We start from the raw sequence: 14,820 nt of genomic DNA, 5'->3' as shown, positions 1-14,820 counted from the left end.
TACATAAGACAGCTAGTTCCTAGGAGAAGAATAAATGGCTAAGAAATTGGGGAAAGTGCTCACGTGGTAAACTACTCACTCTTAGAGTCCAGATGCTCAACATTCTTGACATCAGAGTGGAAAAATTTACTGTTAGTCTAGAGAAATTTAATATCACCATTCTTGTCATATCCTTCATAGCTTCATTATTAGAACAAGTCTGTGGAAGCTATAAAGTAGGACTAAATGATAAAAAAATATGGTCACTGCGTTCCATCACTCTTACATATTACAAGAAAGAACTAATCTTGTCAGAGATATTTTTAAAATCAATATTAGGACAAATGGATGTCCATTTACCTTCATTTGTTAAGTAATTTACTACATCAGAATTCTGAACCATAATGCTAAGCTACAACTTCAATATTTTATTGTAACTAAGGGGTAATAAACACTAAAGAACATACACCTAAGCCCAGAACAACACTGTAAAATTTTACTGTATTAATAAAATAGAACACACCAGTCTTTAATTTTTCCACTTTGACAAAAGTAGAATAATCATTACTGTTCATTGATATTTCTAACAGGCTTACATTTTTCACAGCAAAAAATTATTTCACAGTTCTGTAAAAGGATCGGATAACATTTTGTTATACGGAACTAAATATTCAGTAAGAAAGATACCTGCATCCTGAGATTTGAAGAAGAAGAAGAGTTTGGATTTGATATCCCGCTTTATCACTACCCTAAGGTCTCAAAGCTGCTAACATTCTCCTTTCTCTTCCCCCACAACAAACACTCTGTGAGGTGAGTGGGGCTGAGAGACTTCAGAGAAGTCACCCAGCAGCTGCATGTGGAGGAGCGGAGACGCAAACCCAGTTCACCAGATTACAAGACTACCGTTCTTAACCACTACACCACACTGGCTCCACACTGTACATTTGCTACTGTACAATGCAATTAAAGATCAGAATCAAGTACCTGAAAAAGGTTCACTCACCAAGAGTTTGGATTTGATATCCCGCTTTATCACTACCCTAAGGTCTCAAAGCTGCTAACATTCTCCTTTCTCTTCCCCCACAACAAACACTCTGTGAGGTGAGCGGGGCTGAGAGACTTCAGAGAAGTGTGACTGGCCCAAGGTCACCCAGCAGCTGCATGTGGAGGAGCGGAGACGCAAACCCAGTTCACCAGATTACAAGACTACCGTTCTTAACCACTACACCACACTGGCTCCACACTGTACATTTGCTACTGTACAATGCAATTAAAGATCAGAATCAAGTACCTGAAAAAGGTTCACTCACCAAGTAAATTAAGAAAGCTGGTTACTATGTGCAATGGTAAAGATTGTATAATCAAGTTTTAACAATACTACCCACAGAAGTTATTACAACAATACAAACATGAAAACTGTCATTACTTTAGAAATGAACAATAATGATATTTAAAAAATGAGTACATTACTGTTCATTGTTTTTTAAATCATGGTTTTTTTGCATACGGTCAAGATTTGTATGCCAACAGCAGCTTGGCAGTATTACAGTAACATTGTGAGGGAGTTCAAGAATAGCCAACCCTTCTTCATTCAAATTAACAAGGCTCTTCTTGCCTAGTATCATGTTACCTCAAAAGAATAGCAACTGGAGTTCTGTTCTATTGGTCAGCTGTGCAAGAGAAGTATTTCTTTCTTTTTTATTTTCTTTCTTTTTGGCCATGAGCTGCTCTCAAGAATCAGTCTAAGAATGTTAGGCACAAATCCAATTTATAACACTCATTTCAGAAGACCTTAGGAAGGTCCTTATCATTTTAGGAGTCTCTACACTTTGAATTACTAACAGCATTTGCAGGAAGGTAAAACAAAGATTCCAGTTTCAATTGCCACAGAGTGGTAATACAGCAAGGAATCAAGCAAATTCTTCAGGTTTTGTCTAAAAGTTTGCTTTTCTAAAATTAAACAACAGAGAAATTCTGTGCTGGCAGAATCAAAACTAAGGATATGTACATTTGTTAGCTACCTTATAGAGAAATTTCAGCATATGTCATAACTGAAACACATTCTTGATATCCTTGTGAAGGAGGTAGAATGCAGTTGTTAAAGAAACTACAATAAAACCCGATTATAAAACCTGCTGCAATTATTGATATCTGAAACTATTACACATCAATTTCCCTTTACTATAGTTATACAATTCATAGTTCTTTAATTTGCAACAAAGCTTATGTTAGTCCCCTAAAAGCATATACAAACCCCGAAAAAGAGATCCACAGGTTGGAGTTTGCTTCTGCCTGTGCATATCACTTCTTGGATTGGGAATTACAGGTGTGGCTTGGATATGCATCTAAAATAGCATCCAAGTATGGATGTTGTCCACTAGCATGCATTTGTCTTCAACATGTTTATTTGAATGTACATTCCTACTATATTATAGTAGAGGCAACTCCCCACTTATGTGGGAGTTACATTACGGGCCCCTGCATGCATAAGAAAAATTGCATAAAGTGGGGAGCACCCTCTAAACATCCCTTAAACACCCTCTCTGCTGCTCTCTCTTTAATCCATACCAAAAATACTGTATCCAAAAATATCCACAAGTAGAACTGAATCTCTGGGGCCAGCAGGAAGCAGGACGTGTGGGAAAGCACTGTGCATGTGCAGTCATGCACAAACATGCAAGTGGTGGGATGCCTGTACAAGTCACACACGATTTTTTATGTGCCGCTGTAGATGGAGCAGGACAATATATCCCTATCTACACATAATGTAAAATCTAACAAACTGCAGAAAATTAGCAACCCCAGAGCTTATCTACCTGTGTCACCTCCAGATCCAGTTGATAAAGCTGGCATGGTTTAGTCTGTGAGCTGCAACAAGGACACACACTAGAACAGCGCTGGAGCCAGAAGGAGGTAGAAAGTTTCAGTTCAATTACATGCAGCTGAGTTTTCTACGAGACTGAGGCAATTTCAAAGCAATCCTGGAAAGAACAGAAACATAACAAATAATCATTAGAATTATAAGTTGCTGTAATTTGCCAACGTAGATCTAACCTAGTTTAGCAACTTGAAAACTATTTCTTCATACTATGTTATTTTAGGATCTTAAAAATAATATGTACTATCCAGATGGGGTTTCCTTTAATCTAATCTATGTGTAAGTTACAGCCACAAACCAAACAGTTGCTTGGGTTGATGTAAGGGACTTGTGCTAACCTGGCAGATTATTTATTTATTTATTTATTTTACTATGAACAACTGACATCCTCACCCCCTGCATACAAAACTGCTTTTCGAATTCCACATCATTTCAAAAACAACTTCCAATATAGTCTATTAAAGAAAAATATGTCTAAAAACCCATTTCCGAAAGAAACCTGGAGACTGAGCATTTGCCAATTAGAAATGTTTTGGTGGGGTTGTTTTTGTTTTGTTTCTTTTACAGTTTGAGTACTTTCCACTAATACAAATATCTATAACCATCCTAACAGTCATCCCTATGGTATGGATCTCTCAACCATTCCAATGTATTTGGTGACAATACTCACTCCAGAAATTTTAACTTAATGAAATTTTTGTTATTAGGATTATTGTGTGCTTCTACCACATGCTGAATGACCACTTCTCTGTAGGATTATCATGTTGAATATTAAGCCACAATTATTAACACACCCTGCATTAAGACTGGCATAACAAGTAGTGTCCTCAAGTGGAGAGGATGAAGGAAAGAGAGTTAATTTTAACTTGTAAAAAATGTAATAAACATAGAGTGACTTTAGCTTTTTCCATGGATATATTCAAATGTATTTTTGTGTCCACTATAATAGCTTACGATAACTACAACATTTATTTTAAGTTTTTAATCAGGTCATTTTTGTCATTCCTATTAATGGAACTAGAGGCAAACATGTTTCAATATACAAATGATCACATGCTAAAAGATTACTGAAAAGTAATCAAAGAACTATAATTAAAACCCATCATTTACTGCTGGCAAGAAATAACTTCATTTGAAGCTGATTCTAGAGCACCATTTATTTGTTTGTTTTCACATAATTAACTTCAGCTTTTTAACAGGCTTGTTTGACAGCCTACAAAATTGTTTGACAGAAAACTGGGTTATATCCAAGATAGAAGTTCAAATGTTTCATAGGATATTTTTGTAGAGAGTTTGATTATTAATATTCAATAGATAAATGGGCTGTTTGGGGATAAATCTATGGGCCTATATAACTCTGCACTGCATTGCAGTTATTGTGTTCTGGCACAACTCTATTTACTCAGTCTTAAAACAGAAGAAGGCAGAATATCTACACACAGATTTTTATTTTTTTTAAGGCACTTGATGCCAGGCCAAGGACACACTGTACAAGTTTTGCAAAGCATCAATTCAGTTTGTCTTGGTGCAAGTGTAACATGCACAAGTCAAAGCTGGAAAATAAAATTTTAAGATCTGAACCTAGAGAGTCACAAAGCTATCGCAGAATCAAACTAGTTATTGAAGCCAACCAGGTCTTTAAAAAATATTCTTTATTTGTTCATCCACTAGTTTTTTTAGGTATATTCCTTGAACCTTTTATTCCACAGCAAAAGTGCATTATCTATATTAATAAACACCTAGGTTGTAAAATACTAATTGTGATTGCAGATACTTAAGTTTAAAGACCAAAGCCTTAATAAATATAGAAAACACTTAATATTAACCAGTGAGGATGCCATTCCTCATTTTTTCTTTATTGTGGTTAAATTCCTTGATATTAACTTTCAAAAACCCTTATTCTAAAGGGTTGTGTGGTATGAAGTTATTCCCCTCAGAATCTCTATGTATATATTAGTGAAAATAAATGACCTGGTGAAATCTTTACCAGTTAAAAGCTTAATATTTTGTTGGAATGAAACAAGATTCTTTTCTCCAAAACTTGTAAATTAAGTTACATTTTTTCAGTGATGTTTGCTTTGGCTAAATTTGTTTCAAAATGCTTTGTAATTTTGTGTCAGAATCCAGCTATAAGTACTGCTGTCTGCTGCATGGAATCGATTTGCTGCAACACAGAAATACCAGCTGTTATAGTATGTCCTGAGAGGGATTACCGAATATTCTTAAATTGAAGTTCAATCCATCTTTCCATAAAAACACAAGCAAAAGCCAGGAACGTAAAAGGAGTATCAAGTGCACCTGAGGCATTTACAATGCCCAATAGGACTGTTAGAACCAGCCCTTTAAAAAGGCTCATTTTTTGAAATTTCATTATTCCAGTTGTACCTTGCTTCTATATCACACTGTATCAGATTCTTCTGGCAACTACCATGTGGAAACAGTGAAATATGTGAAGTTCAGTGACATGTTGAATTTCCACCAGGCCCTTAGTAACCTCTCAGGCTCCTGTAATACTTGTGACATCTAGTGGTTATGTGGAATGGTGCAGTGGCTTTGATTCACAATATCTAATGACACAATAAGGACCCTTCATTCCCTTCTTCAAAAAATAAAACACGTTTGGTAGCTTAAGAAAAGGCAACATCTGAAAGTGACAATGTACCTTAAAGAAGCCAATCTATAATATGCCAAGTACAATTATTCCTCTACAATAAACAACAGCTGCTCTTGCTACAACACATGAGCTTCTATATTACAATGTATATAGCACACTTCCTACATATTTTTCACACAGGTATTTCATATGTCTTCTCAGAAATCCTTGCAACAGCTCTAGCAATACATATGTCAACATTATCCCCATATCACCAATGAGAGACTAATCACAGCTAAGCTGAAATTTGACTTCAGAACCTAATGCTCAGGCCTTCTATCAACTATGCTACTATCGTTTTGGGAACATTAGTGAAATTTTAGAATATGAACAGGATATTTATTTACTTCAGTCATGCAAGCAGTTTCACACAGCATATAACACACATACAAGACCACAAAAGTAATCACAGCACTGAATTACTGGGGCAAAATTACATCTCTTTGAGAAGTTTATACTGCTTTCCTACACAACAGCAAGTCTTTTCTTGTCAATCACAAAAGACTTTTTAGGGCATGTTTGAAAGCGACTTGTCTTGTTTTCCCCTGCTGTATTTTGTAACTCTATTACGTTATAGGACATTTCAGAATTACCACACTTTTCTGTGTATAATGTGCCCCCTATTTTGGGGGACTCAAAATTAAGAAAGGGGGGAGATTCCCCAAAGTTGTTGAGGTTTTTTTTGGGGGGAGGACTGCCCAGAATTGTTGAGCTATTGGGGGGGCAGAGTTGTTGAGCTTTTCTTAGGGGGGAATGCAATAAATCGCTCACCTGTCAGACTGACAATGCTGCTCGCATTCATCGCTAAATCAACCTATCCTCTGTCCCATCGCTGAAAAAAAGTGCACATCGCCCGTCCAATTGCTGCAGCAACAGCCAATCAACACCACCCCTTGCCGTAGCCACCAATAACAATCTCCAACTCACAGCAGCAACCAATCCCATGTCCCCACAATGAGCTACACCCCTAATAAGACGACCCCTAATTTTGAACATGATTTTGGAGTAAAAAAAATAGTCTTAACCACAGAAAAGTACGGTAGTTTGCTCTAAGTACAGAACAACTTTGGGAAATGTGGACATTTTACACACATCAGTAAATATGAACAGTTTTTGTCAGCTTTTCCTCTAACTTTAAATTGGTATTAAATATAAAATCTGCTCCAGAACACATCTATGCTTGAAGACAACAGCTGATTTATATGTTACAAACAAGCAGGAAAAAGATACATTGTTCTCAGTTCTTCCTGTCAACTGTTGTGAACTACCTCCAGTACCACAGACACTATGCCCCTGAAACACCAATTGCTTTGGATCACAAACAGGAGAATGCTAGTGCACTCACGTCCTGCTTAAGGGCTTCCAACAGGCATCTGGTTGGCTACTATGAGAATAGTATGCTGAACTAGATGGGTCTTTCAACTGAGCCAAAAGATTCTTATTATATGTGTCATCTGGGGCGCCTAGATTTTGATGCAGCAAAAATCAACAAGTCCCGCTTACGGTATTCAAACTATTCCACACTTCTAAAATGTATAAATCTGTACTTGAACTGCACCTGGGAAACAAAGCTTGAAAAGCCATTTATTAGAATTTCCCATTGTCACAATTATTTATTAGGATGGAATTTATTCTTTTATATTTCCATATCAGAAAATTGATAAAGTTTGACCTTTGCAGATCCAACTTCCAAGACAGACACACAATATTTACCTCACCTTAACAAGGCTACAAAACATGATTCTTACTTGTATTTGAGAAAGTCTAAAATCCCAAGATAAAATCCCAAGATAAAAGCAAACATCTACTTAAAACTGCAACACAATGTTTTACTAAGTGGTGAAAACAGAAATCAAGTTCTAAAATGTTTGTTTTCACACATTTCTTCCCCTTCAGTAAATGACATGGGGTGGAAATTTTTCTGTTATGTAAGTTCATTAAGAATGAATATGTGCCAATTACAAATAAATATTAGGCAGGCTTACCAAGGTATTTAGTTTTGTTTTACTAAAAACAAGTAAGCTAAACATGCTAAATAAGATCACCCTCGATAGGAAAAACCTCTGGAAAACTCACACTGCCCCCTATTTCACTTGAACCCTCCAAATTCCAATATGTTTTAAGCGAGGACAGTTTGGCACAATGCATATTTTACAATTTACTCTATGTACTACCAGAGAGATTAACAGAGTCTGTTAACACAATCCCAGAGACCTAAGTATTTAAATTCCACCACAGGACATTTAAAATCTACGTTGTTAAATTATGTTGTTAAATTTATACATTTTCTGAGGGGGGTTTTATTTTGAGAGAATGAAACAGAAAATTGATTTAAATTTAGTCATTTCAAATGTTTTATCTATATATTTCACAGAGAGTGCTTTGAATGCTTTTAAATTGATATGAAAGCAAAATTATATTAGGTCTAACAATTTAGCAAGAGTGCTCATTTGAAGCCGAAGCCTTTTTCATGAATTAATTCAACAAGAGAAGTGGTGAATAGCATCCTGTTCATGCAGAAACAGAATATTTCCTTACGTCTACAGGTTCAGAGCCAAAAGTATTAAGCATGGTCACAGAGCTACTGACCCAATTCCGTTCTGGGAGCTTAAACACTCATGGAAAGGCAAAGAACTCCATTTGTGTTTAGTTCTGCTCCTTTTCTATTTGAGAGCATAAATTTTTTATAATATAGTTTCCTACTAAAATAGCAAAATCTAATTCAGCACAATAATTTTTCTAAGTCCATAATGGTTTCAATGCAGCATTGTTCATTTTGCTGAAATAACAAAAAGCCAGGAAATGCAAACATTAACTTGGAGCTCCTGCATATCCTGTATAGTCACAGTATACATTTCATAAGAGAAAATAGTACTATGAGGGTGAGGGGAGCAATCCAAGTATGCAACCTCCCGCTCCCCATTTAGTAGACTTTCTTAAAATAAAGCATATAAGCTCTCTTTTTAAAAAAATGTTGCTTAAATTTGGCTTACACTTGTAACTCCTACTGTTATTAATAAATATTTAAAATTTGACTCGGGTCACTTGAAGCAGAAATTCCAGTAGTTTTACATTTTCTTCTAGACTGATTTGTATGAATGGGACTATTTCTCTTGCCACCATGATATTCTAAGAAGACAATAGGAATGGGGGAGAGCTCCAAATTCCTGAACCACAAAAGCACTAAACACCTTTTACTGAAAGAGTTCAAGGGTCCCTCTATCTTGGTATTGCTTACATTGATTGGGATCAGATCTCTGGGATTTCTGGCAACAGACATTCCCAGCCCTATATATACATTATATCTTGCTTTTGAATAAAGAAAACAAATAATTATACACAGAAAATTTTTTATCCACTATAAGCTATAAGCAGTGTAATTCCTTGTTTCTCAATGGAGATTCAATATATAATCTGTGTAGATATACCACTTTATAGGGTTTAGTCACTAGGATCTCACAACACACATACCCCTACACACATGTTGACAACCTGCATTAAAATGAGCTCAGTAGTGTTCCTAAACTCCAGAGCCTGGATACTTGATAACAACACTGCAAAGGCTAATTGAATTTAGAGGAACATTTATTTGAATTGTTTTCATTAGGCCATCAGCTCACCCCGATGCTCTAGACTGAATATGGAAAATAGGATAATACATACTGTTAAAAATATCAAAGAACTGAAGTACTGTAGAGAGAAATGTAAATGTCATGCCCTAGTGGTCTATTTTAGCAGTAGTTTCTTTTGGCCAGAAGAGGGGGCCCACACTCTGTGAGAAGCATAATTCCCTAAACACATTCGCACATAAAGCTGTATTTCTCTAAAGCCTGTCTCGGATAGCAAGTCCTCACAATTACAGGTGACATCTGACTGGCACCATGATCCACTGTGCCTGTAGCAAGTTGACTAGTTACCTCAGCCAAATATTTAAGTGGGAAGATGAAAAACATCGGAACAGCTGGTCCCCAAATAGTGCAATAGACTTTAAGGCAGCTTGTCATGAAGATTACACAAATGAAAGCCAGTATCAAAGAAGTGTCCAAGATTTCAAGGTAAGGTACTAAGCAAATTTGTGGGGGAATGATGAAACCCATACTGGGGAAAACTGTTCAATAATGGCATGATCATCTAAAACTCTTATACAGACAAATCTCCAGATTCCAAGGTGGCAATCTCAGAGCCACTAACTTTCTAAATGGTTTATGGACAAAGAAATTTGGTGTCCAAGCCACAGCATGGTGCCCAGTCCATATGTAAGAAGGATAATACCTTTGTGGAGACAAGGACCCCAATAAAGAGCACCCAGGGAGGTCGATTTAAAAGGTTGTTGTATAGGAAAAATATGAAGGAATCAAATTCCAGCAATGGCATACTTTCCCACCCTGCACAAGACTGTCAGACACTTAAAAACAGGATGTCTAGCACAAGATAAGGATTTGCCCGTTTATTAGCTTCTAAGTTCTCTAGCAATGCAAGTTAAGCAATAACTTCAACATACAATAATATTATTGCAATTAACATAAATTCACACAAAAAACTGTCTAATACATAAATCTGACAGACTGACACCAAAAGCCAAACAATGGTAATCACAACTCAAATTTTATAATATGCTTAAATCACCTAGATGAATGAATGAACCAACCAACTACTGGCAGCAGCAGAGACAATACTACAATAATAAAAGATATTAAAAGACTCTTAAAAAATTAGAAGATTAAAGGCCAGAAAGAGTTTTTAAGGAGGTTTTTCCTGACATCAAAAGGGCATTAATGTGTGCACTAGATGAGCCTCTTCAGACAGCCACTTCATTAGACTGACGCCTCCCTCACTTCTCAGTCTGGTGAAAGTCAGGCTGACTGCATGTTCTCTCTGCATACCAAATGACTTGAGTGAGGGGGCAAATCATGAACTACTGGTCCTCTATAGAGGGGAATAAAATTAATTGTGCAATTCACAAAAAACAATTGAACCTTTGTGCCATATGCTGCTGCTAATGGTGGTGTTCATGCTGTTGATGGTAATAATGATAATAAATTTATTACCTGTCCTTCACTAGCAGCTCCCAGGATGGGCTTTGTCAATTTAAAATCAGTATTGGAAACACATTAGTCACAGAAATAGGGTGGGTTCTGAAACACACAGGCAGCCAATAGAACAGGGCCTATTTAAATTCTCAGAGCATGAATCAGGTATAAACTAGCCTCAATGAACAACATTAGATAGCACTACACCATAACCCTTTTCTCACTTGGAAACAAGTGAAGACAAGAGCAACCAGAGCAACATTCTCTTCAATATGGTGTAAAACAGCTAGACTTTTAGCATCCACACTGCTTCAGATACACTGGGTAATAATATATCAGGACACATGACAATGAATCACGAATAAGGATTAAAATAGAACTGGGATGCATAATCCAGTAGTCTATTCCCCAAACACTTAAACATGGTGGAGGAGCTACTATTACACCATCAGTAAACCTTTTAAAAGCCCCGTATTATCTTCAAATTACAGATGGGGAACTGAGTCTAAGATCATAGCAGCTTGTCAAAGGCCAGAGTTTGTGGAGAAAATGCTCTCTCAATCAAGAACTACCTGTCTCTCACTTCTTAATCACTGTGGTACACCAGAAGTAAAGCAATTATGCAGTCCTCCCATCATAACAGTAATGCACTTCCTATATTTGAAATCAAAACATGAAACAGTGTCAAAATATTTACTGAGTCACCCTTATGCCAAATAGTATTTTTTAAGTGTGCAGACTAACACAAATAATATTTTTATGGTTACCTTTCAGCCATGATTGCTGAGGAACAAAGAGCATCAGGGAGTACAAGGTATTATACAAGTATATGCAGGCATTTACTAGTGTTCAGTGAGTGTTTTGCAGTATTAGCGACAGAACTATTTCAGGACAGGGTAATATAGAGGGAACATGAAGCATTATAGCAGACTTATTGTTAGCAGGCTTAGAGTCAATGCTCAGAATTTCCCAGAAATGTAAATAATTGCTACTAGAAATAAATTTCAATGGGAACTGACCCAATTACTCAAGACAAGAGCTTCTGCATGTGGGAACACAGAATATGGTTTGGGGCACATAATTCAGTTCTTGAGAATCTGTTCTGCATACACATACAACTCTAGAGCTTAAGAGTGTGTAATACATAATGAGTTCCCTGAAGTCAGAAAGGGCAGCTGAACATGATTTCTAGGGACTAGGCATGGGGCTTTAGTACCCACAATCCTACTTTTCCTCTAACCTTGATAAACAAACCCAAAATTGAGCAATATTGCATCATTATGTAATTTTTACAAAGTAAATTATGCATTTTTTTCCGTTTGCATAATTTATCCAGGTCACAGGATTCAGCTTTGCTTCACATAAAACTTGGACTGTTTATATGCAATGTGTCAGTATCACAAAGCACTCACAGATCTGATTAAAAATGAGTTTTAAAAGATAGGAGAGCAAGGAAATAGCACTAAGGACACAAGGAGAGCAGGACATATTCAGTAAGGCTTCCTGATTCTGCTGTAACAGAGAATAGAAATGGGTGCCATTAGCATACTGATGACACCATGCCCCAGTCTTCTAATGACTGCTCCAAGCAGCTCTATATAGGTATTAAATAGCATTGTGGCATCCTGCTACACAACCTGCCCCCCCTCAAAAAACACACAGTGCAACCAACTCACAAATACTCTCCAGGAGGAGACTATGATCAACAGCAATGAAAGTTACAGAGAGATCAAGAGCAGAGGGTTACACTCCCCTGTCCCTCTACTGAAAGTGTTCATTCATCAGAGCAATAAAGGCTGATTCTGTTTCAAAACCAGGTCTGAGCCCAGACCAGAATACGACAAGACAATCTATTTCCCCCCAGAGTGTCTGGATAGCCACTACCCTCATAAACATCCTACCACAAGAAGGGGCAGCAGACCTGTTTCACAGTTTGGAGCTCCCTGACACATATTGCCATTCAATAGTGAAAGCAAGGCCTTAAGAGGATTGCCAGCTCTGGCTCTTGAGAAATCATGCAGAGCATTCCAAAGTCCCTTGGATTCCGTAAGTCTCTGTGGGTGTACCATCTTAAAGGTTATAGTGAAGAGGCTATGCACTGTTAACATATTCACTTTCTAATCTCTGCTTTTTATTTGGCAGGAGTCCAATTACTGAGAGTTTACCACAACTTGGCTGATCTTCATTATTAAATTCCTTTTTGCTATCTGGAGGTCTTGCCTTCAAATGTCATTAACACCAAAGCTGATAATCTTAAAATCCTACCAACAAACCTCAAATAATTTTGTATGCCTTATAAATATATTGCAATGTCAACTGAACAAGTTGTAAAATTTCATTGTACAACATGCCATCTACAATCATGCTGTAAGAATTCAGTTTGTTGTTCCACTGCAACCATTTTGACCTTTTGTTAGAATGACAGAGGCAAGAAACAAATACCTTATGTTGAAAGCTGGGTAAAAGGAGTATATGTCCATGTTCTCAAAACTTTCATGTCCTTGTCAACGCATTTCAATTATCTAGTAGTCAGTTGCCAACTCTCTTCCCCCCTCTCCTGTAAACTATTGATTTTGGGAAGGGGAAAATTTGCTTCAAGGGATAGGAGACAAGAGGTGGCAACTATGGAGGCAGCCTAGTAACCTGGCAGGGTGCATCTAGCCATGATCAGGATTGGGTGGGCAACAAATGCAGTAGTGGGAAAGATGAAAGATTTTATAGGCAGGATCTCATACTAATACAGGAAGAACAACCATTTTTCTTTGCATACAACAGAAACCTTTGCTGTATGTGCAGATAGCTATTTGAGAGTAGAGACAAACTATGCTGCCAAGGATCTATCATCAGTTGACACTTGCTGAAAAAACAGTGGAGAAAACAAACCACCCACTCCATTCTCTGGAGGGGGAAAAAGCCATTCCAGCATTTTTCAGTCAACAGTTGAATTACTAAACAACTTGAGTAGGATGGAGGTCAGATTGGGATGGAACTATTATAATCCCATACAGCTCTTAATCAATTTAAATAGACTACTTCTACTATCATTGCACTGCTCCCAGTGCAATCAGAAATAACGTCAGAAAAGGAAACTTTGCATCCTGATTTCAAGTAAGTAAAATAATTTATCTTTAAGAGTCCAAGCAGAAAGTGAAAACATTTCATAGAGCAAGCTAAAACTAAGTATTCTGACTAGAGAAACAGTATGAAGTCCTTACCAGGGAAGCGGGGAGGAGAGAGACTACCAAGTGCAGCATACTGACAAGGTCCTTTCAATTACGGTCCCTAATAGCCAAACCAATGGTTCCTATAACTTCCCCATCTCAAGATTCATACAGTCATTAGCAGAAGCTCAGTAACAACCAGTATCAAGCAAATTACACATTCTCCTTACAACAGGGCTACAGTACTATTGTAACTCCAAATATTCATTTTAGATTAGAGATTTCTTCAGTAGCTTGAAGAAGCAACTGAAGCAACAATTGTTGTATCTTCCCGACTGCTTAATATCATGCAGGTAGCCCACAAATTATCCATGCAGGCACCATGCAGGTTATCCAGCCTGTTAAAATCCACACAAATGAAAGAACACAAATAACCTATTTAAAATGAGAGCATCAGAACATAGATTTTCATTCCAACAAAAATTGGAAGAAATAGTTCGAGACTTAAGAGAGGATTAAAATAAATCTTATACAAGTTGCAAAAGACATTTAACCCATATCCATACTGTATAAAGCAGACCAATCATGGTTATGCTCATTGCCATCCTACAGCTCCCAACGTGAAGCAGAATATCAGTGAGATACAATATTCTCTACATGCTGTTCTAAATATCAATCAGACAAGGAACAACAAGCATTTAGTAAAACATACATCTCCCAGTAGCAAGCTAAAGTTTAATTCTGCTTCTGCAATACTATCATATTGACTTTTAAATTGGTAGCTAAACATTCATTCACATTTTAGGAATTTTAGTATGACAAGCATTGGTAAGATGAGGGCTCTACATATTTATTGCCCAAATTCTGTTGAGCAGAAAGAAAGCTTGAAGCTTTCATTAATTTTCCACTTCATGATTAGCCTTCTAGAGTTTACAAAGTATCAAAACTTTACAATTCAAGGCAAAAGAATACTATGTAGCTGTTTCTTGCATAAACCCTTTTCTCTCTAGTAAGGGGCATTTTACATCTAAGAATAACCAGAGCTGCCTGTTATTTCATTGTGCACCAGTTCAACTTACACTTCTTTGACTACAGCAACTGAGAGGACAGAACATGATC

The 14,820-nt window shown here is 36.9% G+C and overlaps 1 protein-coding gene across 20 annotated transcripts in view; it reads right to left on the bottom strand.

Annotated features, from left to right (window-relative positions):
- MPP7 (MAGUK p55 scaffold protein 7) overlaps positions 1–14,820 on the bottom strand; it is an 85,083-nt gene that overhangs the window by 52,486 nt on the left and 17,777 nt on the right. For all 20 annotated transcript variants that reach the window (XM_083704931.1, XM_083704919.1, XM_083704925.1 and 17 more), the window contains exon 2: positions 2,796–2,960. In XM_083704931.1, coding sequence (XP_083561057.1) covers positions 2,796–2,832 — 37 coding nt within the window. In that variant the 5' untranslated portion in view covers positions 2,833–2,960. The remainder of the gene's footprint in view (positions 1–2,795; positions 2,961–14,820) is intronic.

The sequence above is a fragment of the Podarcis gaigeae genome (genome assembly GCF_964106915.1).
Source record: "Podarcis gaigeae genome assembly, chromosome: 12".
In the NCBI taxonomy this organism is placed as follows: Eukaryota; Metazoa; Chordata; class Lepidosauria; order Squamata; family Lacertidae; genus Podarcis; species Podarcis gaigeae.
Note: the sequence above shows the minus strand (reverse complement) of the source record. Positions and strands in the feature narration are given on the sequence as shown.